Source organism: Monodon monoceros, unplaced genomic scaffold (genome assembly GCF_005190385.1).
Source record: "Monodon monoceros isolate NGI ecotype Baffin Bay Population unplaced genomic scaffold, NGI_Narwhal_1 Super_Scaffold_7, whole genome shotgun sequence".
Lineage (NCBI taxonomy): Eukaryota > Metazoa > Chordata > Mammalia > Artiodactyla > Monodontidae > Monodon > Monodon monoceros.
Window position 1 is genome coordinate 11,903,877 of NW_021703784.1, and position 10,697 is coordinate 11,914,573.

Consider the following 10,697-nt stretch of genomic DNA (forward strand, 5'->3'; position numbering starts at 1 on the left):
AAGGGCTTTTTGCCTGATGGGAGCACTCAGATAATAAGCGAATAGGACCCAGTCTGTCAGATGGCGACAAGTGCTATAGAAAAATCAAAGCAAGGAAGAGAGAGACAGAGAGACGGCGAGCAGGGCATGACCTACAGTAAGTGAGAGAGTGAACCATGCAGACATCTAGGTGAAGACTGTTCTAGGCAGAGAGAACACCAAGGAAGCCAGGGGGAGGGGCTGGTGTGGAGTGAACAAGAGGCAGAGGAGTAAGAGATGAGAACAAATAGTCATAGGACAGTGGGGCAGATCGTGGAGGGCCCTGTGGGAGGGACCCCGTAAGGACTCTTTCTTTTCCTCTGACTTGAGATGAGATGAGATGAGAAGGCACTGGAAGAGTTGAGCAGAGGACTGACATGATTCAACTTACATTTTAAAAGAATCATCCTTGCTGCCAATTTGAGAAACAAAAGTGACAGTAAGAGAAGCACAGAAACTAGTAGGAAAGCTTTACAGTGATCCAAGGCAGAGAGAATATTGTCTCGGAACAGGAAAGCCACAGCGGAGGTGGCCAGAAGTGGTTGGGTTCTGGATATACTTGGAAGGTACAGCAAACAGGATTTGCTGATGGGAAGGGTATGGGATATCAGAGAAAGGTGGGGTCAAGCGTGACTTCAAGGATTGGAACCTAAGTCCAAATAGAAAGAACGGCGTGACCATGTATGCAACAGGGGAGACGGTAGGAGAAGCAGGCTTAGAGGGGCACAACAGGGGAGACGGTAGGAGAAGCAGGCTTAGAGGGGCACATCAACAGTTTGGACAAGTCAAATTTGAGTTTCTCTTAGACATCCAAAAGGGAATGAGGAGTAGGTGTGTACGTCTGGAGTTATGGGGAGAAGTCAGAGTTGGAGATGAGACCAGAGAGTCACCGCATCGAAAGCCATGAAACTGAATGAGATCACTAGGGAGTGGGTGGACAGAGAAGAGGTCTAAGGACAGAACCCTGGGGCACATCCGTATTCAGAGGTCGGACGTACGAGAAGGAATCACCAAAGGAGACTGAGAGCCCAATGAGGGAGGGCAAGAACCAAGACGGAGTGCGACCCAGAAGCCGAGAGAGAGAAGCTTTGCGAGGAAGAGCGACAGAAAGACTCTGCCAAATGCTGCCTGTGAAATGAGGCCTGGGGACAGGTGATTGGATGAGGCCGTGGGGGCGCCATGGATGGGGCTGAAAATCTGATGGGAGGGAGGCCTATCGACTGGGTAAGAGAGGAGAGGAAATGGAGATAGCTTTGCATAAGAATTCTTTTGCAGAGTGTCTCTGCAATGGGAAGGAGAGAAACAGGGGGTTAGCTGAAGAAGGATGTGGGGTTAAGGGAGGTTTTTAAGATGGGAGATCATTCAGATCCACTAGCCAGTAGCGGGGACCATTACCTCAGTGTGAAAAGCCCGCGACACCGGAAAGGTAGAGAAAATAGAGCCCAGTCTCTCAGGATGCTGTTAGGCTGGTGGGACGGATGAAATTCAAATAAGGTTTTTTAAATGTTTGCAAAAATAGGCGGGTATGCACCAATGAAGACAGTGCAACCCGTGTGTGACTAAGTCAGCATGTGTACCTCTTGCGCTCTGAGAATTCTGGAAGTAAGAGCTTTCCAAACCAGGTGTGGATTCTTGGCTCTTAGAAAGAGGTGAATTTAAAGCAGGATTTAGAAAAAGGGGAGAGACAGCATTTGGTGGAGGAGTGGAGAAGTGTGCTCCAGGCAGGGGAAGGCTAAGAGATGCCAACAGTGCCATTCCCAATAACAGGTGTCACTTTCCTAGCACTTACTACACGCCTGACACTACTCTAAGTGCTTTCTAGGTAATAACTCATTGAATTCTCATAAAAACATGAGGTAGCAACTACTGTCATCCATGTTACAGAGGAAAAAATTGAAGTACTAAGAAATGAAGTTCTCGCTCAAGGTCATATAACTAGTAAAGGGTGGTGCTTGGATTCAAACCCAGGCAGTCTGGTTAGAGCACAGGCTCTGGCGTCCACCTCTACACCATGATGGAGCCTTCCTGAGCCAACCCCAGTGCTACCCAGAACACATCAGGCTCTGTGGTGTCCCCCTTGCTCTCCAGACTCCTATCAGCTTGGAATAGCCATAGAAGGCAACTGGGTGAGTCAGGACAGAAGGGGCTAAGGGAAGAGGGAAACACATGGGGGACCCCCTCACGGGCTGTCCCAGGTGGTCACCCACCCCCAGTTACGTTGGTTTTCCTCCTGAGTCCAGCACGGTGGCACTACCTCCCGGTCAGGGGCTGGGCACGGCCCCGGCATGGCCCCACCAGGCACCTGCTGAGCCCAGACTGGATGAGTCGGCCCCGCCCTCTGCATCACGCCCCTCATCGGTGTGGGCTTAAGCGGCAGCGGACCCCCCACAAGCTGATCGGCTCCGAACTCAGCTCGACGGGAAGAAACACACACCAACAAGACACAGAGGGGCTGCTGGCCAGCCCGACAGCTATCGGCAACCCCCGCCCAGCTATCTGCCCCCGCATCCAGACTAATGAGACCTAAGTGTGACCGCTGTCTTGCCTGCAGCTGAGCTGCGAGGCTGTGGGTGGGATGCGCGGGCCCCGCCGAGGCACACACGTGTCTCCCGCCCACTTGGGCTCACACACACTCAGGCGCTCAGCTGAGAGCAGGCGGCAGCCTCTGTGCTTCTCCGACACCTCAGCGGTGGCCGCAGGGAGAAAAGAAACACCCAGACAGGCCTATACCAGCAGAGTAAGGAGACTCAGTAGGGCCTCATGTCTTATCTGGCTTAAGCAACTGTGGCCGAACGGGGTGATGGCTTAAATCAGGCAGGTGGCTGCCTCCGCTCTAAGCTCCCGTGAACGGCTGTTAATGAGGACACAAGGATAACAGGACGCCTCCCAGAGAGTGTGAGAACGGACCAAAGGCTGAAGCATTCTAGCACAGGAGCCCAGCTTGGAAGGGGTCCTGGAGGTACCAGGTCCAACCTCCCACTGACGCTGAACTCTGTCCAGCCCAGCTATGGCCACCTCCAGCTGTGGGGACCGCAGTATCAGAACAGCCCATTTCATCTGTCGGGTAAACATTTTTTTACATCAAACCCAAATCTCCCTCCATAATTATCATCTCTCCCTACAACAAACCACCCTCCCAAAGCTAGAGCTTGCTAATGACTCACTCCTCTTGTAAACCACTTCACAGAGCTGGAGACAGGCTTTTGAAATTCTGACAAAATATTACCATCCCAGTTCTCTCAAATCATGTGTGTCTCTGCTAGGCAGGGCTTCATCCAGCAGGACGGAAGATACTGTGGGTCAGCACATGTGTGGAGGGGGCAGAATGAGAGTCCGGGAAAACCAGGCCATTCTAGCACCAATGGACACAGGCAGCCACGTACCAAAATTATTTGGAAATCAGCTCTATGATCTAGGGCTTTTAGCTAGGGAACAAGAGCCACCTCCCTTCTCTCCAATACCCCTGCTTCTGGGACTTTTCCCAGTTTCCTCCTGCAGACTCACCATGATACGTTTAAGAAAACATAATGTTTCCTACTGTCACCTGCCTGTTCTCTTTAGCTCAGCCTGATTTCATGAGGTCCTGGGCGTCGGCACTCTGGCCCATGGTGGCTTTCCCATCAAGAATGTACTGCTGGGGAACCTCCCTGGTGGCGCAGTGGTTAAGAATCGCCTGCCAGTGCAGGGGACACGGGTTCGATTCCTGGTCCGGGAAGATCCCACATGCCGCGGAGCAACTATACCCGTGTGCCACAGCTACTGAGCCTGCGCTCTAGAGCCCGTGAGCCACAACTACTGAGCCCGCGTGCCACAACCACTGAAGCCTGCGCACCTAGAGTCCGTGCTCCACAACAGAGAGAAGCCACCACAGTGAGAAGCCCGCGCACCGCGACGAAGAGTAGCCCCCGCTCGCCGCAACTGGAGGAAGCCCACGCGCAGCGACGAAGACCCAATACAGCCAGGAAGGAAGGAAGGAAGAAAAAGAAAGAATGAATGTACTGCTGGGACTTCCCTGGCGGTCCAGTGGTTAGGACTGCATGCTCCCACTGCAGGGGACATGGGTTTGATCCCTGGTCAAGGAACTAAGATCCCACAAGCTGCGCAGCCAAAAAAAAAAAGAATGTACTACCAACAGCCTAGGCTATTCAGGACTCCGCCACCTCAGCTGTCCTCTGGTCCTCTGACTGGACGCAATAGGCCAGGCCCCCTTTGTCCCTGCCTGGGACATGTCCTATCCTCTTACTGCCCTCCATGCGAGCTTGCGCAAGCCCCAAACTCTGTGAAGCTCAGCCTCCTCTACCGTAAGATGTGTTTACTTCTACCGACCTTGCAGCTTGTTGGGGAAACTGAATTAACACGTGTGTAAGAACATGTTATACACTGTAAACCGTGGCACCAATGTCACCAGGCAGTTGGGAGTCAGGAATCCTGGCACTGCCACAGTGGCCTTTGCCAACTCACTTTGCCTACTGGGACCCCAGTTTTTCACATCTGTGAAATGGAGCACCTAGGCCTAATTCATCCCTCACTTCCCAGCAGAAGAGACTATGGCCGGAGCCTGTAGTTCACAAGTGGGTTCTGGAAAGGTTGAGAGAAGATAAACGTCTTCCAAGTATCCGGTGTGGTGCTCCTGGCAGCAGACCAAGCAGCAGGCGAAGACAGATGACTCCACACGGTACACTGGCCTGGATGCCTTGCTAACGGCAGCCAAGTCTCCCTCATCCCTCTGAAGATGTGGTGGCAGCAGGGGTGGGGCAGGAAGGAGAGGAGAGACAGCCTTGTGCAAGCACACATGCGGGCAGACACCCTCATGGACTGTCTTTGACAAAATATTTACTCTTGCAAATACGTATTTTGTACACTTATTGTTAAATAAAACCAGTTGGCATTTTTGAGCACTGACCAATATCTGGGAGAAGAGAAATTTGAAAACTGACAGGTCAATTCAAGATTCAAAACGTGCCATTAGATAGCTCATCCTGCAAACATTTCCGAAGAAGTACCCCTATGGGCCAGGCACTGTGCTAGACCCAGGAATACAGACATAATAAGAAAGACACAGATCTCCTAAGGTGATCGTCAGGGGAGGGATCTGTGTCCCAGAAAGCTTTGTGCGTGGATTCCGTCTCTAGATGACAGATGAAGGAGAAAGTCATCTATTTGTCACTAATGTGAAAGAGCAACTGATTGCTTATATGGGTGACTCAGTGTGGCAGAGAGATCAAGAGTTACACACTGCTCAAGATCTCATAAATCACGTCATGTGGTCACAGTATGAAGGGGAGCCCACTACTCAAAAAAAACCCACAGTGAGTCCTCGGCAAGGCACAGAATTCTGTTGGTATATTTGGATCTTGGTGTGTCCGATATATTTAATACACAGCAGAACAGGATAAGAAAACCAGTGCTTTTTATTCCTCCCCCTTGCCTCCCCCAATTCTTTTATTATCTTCATCTTCATAACATTTGAATGTTCTATGTTTAACATTCTCTCTGCAGGACTTGGAGCTCATTGAGGGAAACCACCTCAGTAAAAAAATGGGAGTTATAAAGTGCTTGGGGTCCTAGTAAGACGGAGTGTCAAATAAATCCAAGCTCTCGCTGCTTCACCTCACAGGGGAAACTTCAACAAGAAAGAGGTTCAATCGCTACAATAACCTGCTGATGTCTAGTGCCACCCACGCTGAGCAGGACTCTGTACCACCCTGAGCGAGCCTTTCAAATCCCCAGGCCTCAGTCTCCTCATCTGTCTGATGGACTTTGTCTGGGTCCTTAGGAAATTATTTGGGAGTAAAAGAATCAAAAAAGAGCAACAGACTATAAAAGCAACAATGATTCCATCTTTCAATTCCTTTGCCAGATAGAACACAATATATTTAATGTGACTGCTGTGATAATGGGATAATCCCAAATGTCTCCAGGGGTGTAAAGCTGCAGTACAGCAAAGCAGAAAGAGAAGCTTTGGAGACAGGTTCGAATTGCAGCCTCTGTGTGACCTTAGATGAGTTATTTAAACTCCCCAAGCCTCTGTTTCTTCATCTATAACACCTGGTCATTAATTCTGATGTGAAGATTGCCTGAAATATGTGAAACACCTAGCACAGTGCCTGGCAGAGTGGTAATTATTAGGGGGATCATTATTATTTAGCGCTGTGTCCTCAGTGTTGGCACACAGCACTCAATAAATACTTGTTGAGTGGATTCATAAATGAATAGTTGAATCCCTGTTTTTACCATTATAGCCAAAACTTGCCTTAGAACCCAATCAGGATCTCCAGCCCGTTCCTCTTTTCCCTTTTAAGTCAGACAGATAGATGGACGTTTTCCCTTTCTCCTCCTTCTCCTTTTTCTTCTACTTCTTCCAATAAGTCTATCTCTTGAAGCACAGGGAAGACCAGAAGAAACTTTAGAACAATGATGCTGCACGTGCTCTTGGGGAACCACATCTCGCAAGGGCCGTGGACTCATCCACCCACCCATTCACTGAGTTTGTGTGATATCCTTGCATACGTCAAGTGTCGGGACCTGTGTTACGTGGTCGATCTCCCTTGGAATTCAGAATCTGGTGGGAAAATGCCATAACACTCAGAGCACAACCCAGTAAGTGTGCTGGAACAGGGGAATGGGAGAATGGTTGGAAAGAGATGATCTGACTGCCACCAGCCCCGCCCCCTACTTGCTGTGTGACCTTGGCCAAATCACCACCCTCTCTGGGCCTCCCTCCTCATCTGTGAAATGAGCAGGTTGGAAAATGGAATCCATAGAATCCTTTACGGTTCTAAGATATGATGATGATCCCTTTAAGTCATGGAGGGCTGAAGAGATGGTGAGGGTGGTCTTCTCGGGGCATTTATTAACTGGCGGCTCTCACAGTCATCACTCAGAGGACCCAGAGGGACAGAAGCAAAATCAAAAGACATTTTCAGAAGACAGATGACTGAAACAGGTTGACATATGTGTGAGAGTTTGGGGAATTTATGCGGGCAGCCTCGCCGTCATAAATAAAATCCCTTTCCCTCTCCCAAAGCCTCATTCGTTGAGCAAACACCGGACACTGTAATAGACAATTTGGCTGTATCTCCCGCCCCGTGCCTCACTTGAATGAAAACCAGCAGTCCCACGGCAGGGTAGTGGGCTCGCCACCTCTTTCCAAACATCCACGTTGTCACCAGCTGACAAGCGGGGCGGGGGTTGGAGCAGGCGGGGCAATTTATCTCCGAGATTCCCGGTCCCTCCGTGCAGCCTCACTCTCACAGCCATCTACTCTGAGGCTGGAGGTTTGGGAGGAACCCCAGAAGAATCAAATGTGGGGAGAAGTGACCCGTAGGAAGTGGGGGAAGGAGCAGCAGCCCCTCCCTTTCCTGCGAGCCTCTGGAGGACTTGGGGGACCCGTCGCCATCAATGCTGGTCCAGCCCATCTGTGTGCAAGGCTGCCTGCCGCTAAGCACAGCTACTTGTGTTTTCTTGACCTACTTCTCCTCCCATCTCTGCCCTACTCCACATCCCCTCTGGAGTCCGTGTAATTAGCACCTTTCCATCCGTAAAGCTGCCGGCTCCCAGGATAACCAAGGAGACAGCAAAACAAGCCCTGGCATTGCTGTTTTGGCTTTTCTTTACTTTCCTCTCTCTTTGTTGGCTTCACTCTGCTTCCTGGCCTCTGGAGACTAGGCCCAGTCTGACCTTGCCAGCCAGCAGGGCCCCTGGCTGGAGATCCGATGGACGTGGCCTGGCATGAACCAGAACGAGTGCCAGCAGAGAGGACAGAACTGGACAAGCATTGTTCCAAGTGTGGGGATGGGAGCCTGAGGGGCCCTTTGAAGCCCTCCACTGTCGCACAGCAGGCCGGACAGGGATCTGTCAGCTCCACTTTCCGCTTCTCTCCCGGGGAACAAGTGTCAGGAGAGCCGAGGCCGCGAGGAGCTGCCACTTCTGGCTCAATCCCTTTCCGCTTCCCATTAGCCACAAATGGAAATTGATGGGTTACCGCTTTAGCCCCTTATTTAGAGGAGGAGAAAACCTCACAGCAAATGCTGAATAACTGGAGGCATCTTATAAATTACGCATCTTAAGGATATGAACTGTTTTACATTGCTGCTAAGCGGAATTAAATTAGGTTTTGAAGTTTCAGTAGAAGTGAATGGGGAAGAGGGAGGGAAGATTTTGTTTTTAGTTCCTTTTTTCAAGTATGCAGAGTGGTGACCGAAGGCAGGGGGAGGGGAAGAACTGAGTCACTGGTCTCTGTTTCTGATTCCAATCAGTTACCACTGTATATGCGGAGAGACGCGCCCGCGTACCCACGACGGGACACGGAGTAACTCGGGGACCTGCAGCTCAGCCTCTGGCCCATGATGCCTGGCCTTGCCAGGGCCTCCTGACCACCCACACCACCATCACGCCCATCTCTGGGACCTTAGAACCAGTCCTAATTGCAAGTAGAGGAATTCGGGAGCTTGAGGCCAAGTCCTTGGGATCCTGCATCATGATCTTCATTCTAAATCATCCTCTAACCCTTTCAGGTTCAAGTTTAGAAGCCTGCCTCACTCACAGGATCCACTTTCCCCCCTTCCCACCCCAGTCTGGGCAGAGGGCCTTCACGTGGGCCCCCGTCTGGATAACTTGCCTGGTGTTTGGGTCCCTCTAGGGCTGTTGCCTGGCCTTGCCCAGGGTTCCTGCCATTGGACTGATCTTCTTATGACCAACACACCTGCCTGGATTTCTCAATGCTGTGCCCCACCTGCCTGTCCACAATGACTCCCTTCCCTATACACATGTACACACCCCAATCCCTGATACCCCACGTCTATCCCAGGCCATCGGATGACCACACAGTGTCTGCTGGACTGGACTGTGTCTCCTTGTCTCTACAGCTGGGGCCGTGTCCCCAGGACCCGGATCAGCAGGCAGTGGCCCAGCCTGAAGTTAAGGAGCTTTGCTCAGTCTTGGAGGTGTTGGGGGGCAGGGGAGGCAGTTGATTTCTCAGGCACTCCTGGACCCCGGAAAGAGCCAAGTCTTCCGCCAGGCACGGGGACGCTGATCGGGCCAGCGGCGGCAGTGCCTGCCCACACCCAGAACGGGCACCCCCATGACAGCAATGACAAGAGAGGGAGCTGGTGGACACACGCCACTGAAGTGCCCTGTCCTTCCTCTCCAGAACCAGGGTAGGGCGAGCAGACACCAAGGCAAAGGCCCTGCCAAGCAGCTGGGTCAGGGGCACCAAGAACACTTCATCTGAACACACCCTCCAGGAAGCCTTCTTGGATTGATCAGAGGAGAGAAGAGATGATCTCTGCTCTGCTCTCTAGCCCCTGGATTTGGAAGCCCCATGGCCATTCCCACCCTCCTTCACCTACAGCTGTGACCAGCTGAGTCCATCACAGACTGCAAAAGGCACTCAACATCGTTTTTCTCATCACAAGAGGAGCTGGGCAGCTTGAGCAGATTGTAGCTGTCAGCCTGTCGGCTGCCTCACCACCACCACCCTTGTCCCAGCCAAACTCAGGGAGGGCAGAATGCAGGGTCAGATGTCCCCTGCGGACACCTGGGGTGTGGAAGGGGCATCACCCAGGGCCGGGCTGCCCCCAGGGTGCCGTAGGGGCAGCACTTACCAATCCTCAGGGAGTGCGGACTGCAGGCAACCATAACGAGCCACGTGGGAAGCAGCACCAAAGGCGCCCAGACGCGGGGCATCTTCTATAAATCCTCATGGAGCCCTCTGCTGGTCTGGGCATGACATAACTCTGCGGGAGAGCGAGGGAGCACGTGAGTAAGAGTCCTATTGGCCCAGGGGCCCAAGCTACCACCCACACAGCCTCTGTGGAGAGGACCAACACTCCCTCCACGAATCGCTGTGCCTGTAGGGGAGCTCCAGGCCGGCTCTAGGCCTCTGTCCTTCCTGCCTCTGCCCAGACTCACAGAAGCCTCAGGTTCTAAAGCCATCCTCCACCCTGACCGCCATCAAATCAGGGGATAGGAGGGTGTGACTGTGGTTGAATGATTCATAGGGCTCCACTTTTTAAAAAATGTCTAATTGAGGATGAAAACTTTCATCTGCTCTTAAGAACAGGAGCCACGGGTGAGCAGAAAAGGAGTGGGTGGGAAGGTTAGGCCATCGTCCCGGGCACATCACATGCCCTGCTCTCTGGGGAGTGATGTTGGGGAAGTGATGGGTTCCAGCCCAGCTCCGCCACTTGCCAGCTGGGTGGCTTTTCTCGGTCACTCAACTCCATTTCCCCTCAGGTAGACTTGGCATAACAACACGTGCCTGGATGGGTTGAACTGAGGCCGAGGAGGACACAGGAGAGGCCTGGCCTAGAGCAGGGGCTACACAAATGTCAGCTCCTCCCCGGCCCAGAGGGGAGAGGTCACTTCTCAGCAAATACTGAGGGCAGAAGCGCACATCCCAGGTCATCAGCTGGTTTCCACATCTGCTGAAAACTAACCCCTCTCCATCCTTCCTCCACCAGCCCCTCTCCCTCCTAAGTCTGGGGTCAAAGCCAGAATCTTGAAGGAGCTGCCTCCCTGCAAGGCAGCATGGGTATTGTCCCTCCCTGAGACCTCCTGGCACCCTGAGATCAGAGTCTGCAGGCCACCAGCCCTGCCCCATCACTGGGGTGAGGGAGGGGCTGGTGAATATGCAAATATGCTAAACCAAGGTCACCTTTGGTTAGGAGACTAGTATT

At 52.2% G+C, this 10,697-nt stretch overlaps 1 protein-coding gene across 1 annotated transcript in view; it reads right to left on the bottom strand.

Moving 5' to 3' along the window:
- The window catches only part of GRIK4 (glutamate ionotropic receptor kainate type subunit 4), a 308,388-nt gene extending 298,629 nt beyond the window's left edge, over nt 1-9,759 (bottom strand). The window contains exon 1 of the mRNA XM_029208211.1: nt 9,624-9,759. Within this exon, the coding sequence (XP_029064044.1) occupies nt 9,624-9,705 (82 nt within the window). The 5' untranslated portion in view covers nt 9,706-9,759. The remainder of the gene's footprint in view (nt 1-9,623) is intronic.
- Between the last annotated feature and the right edge of the window lie 938 nt (nt 9,760-10,697).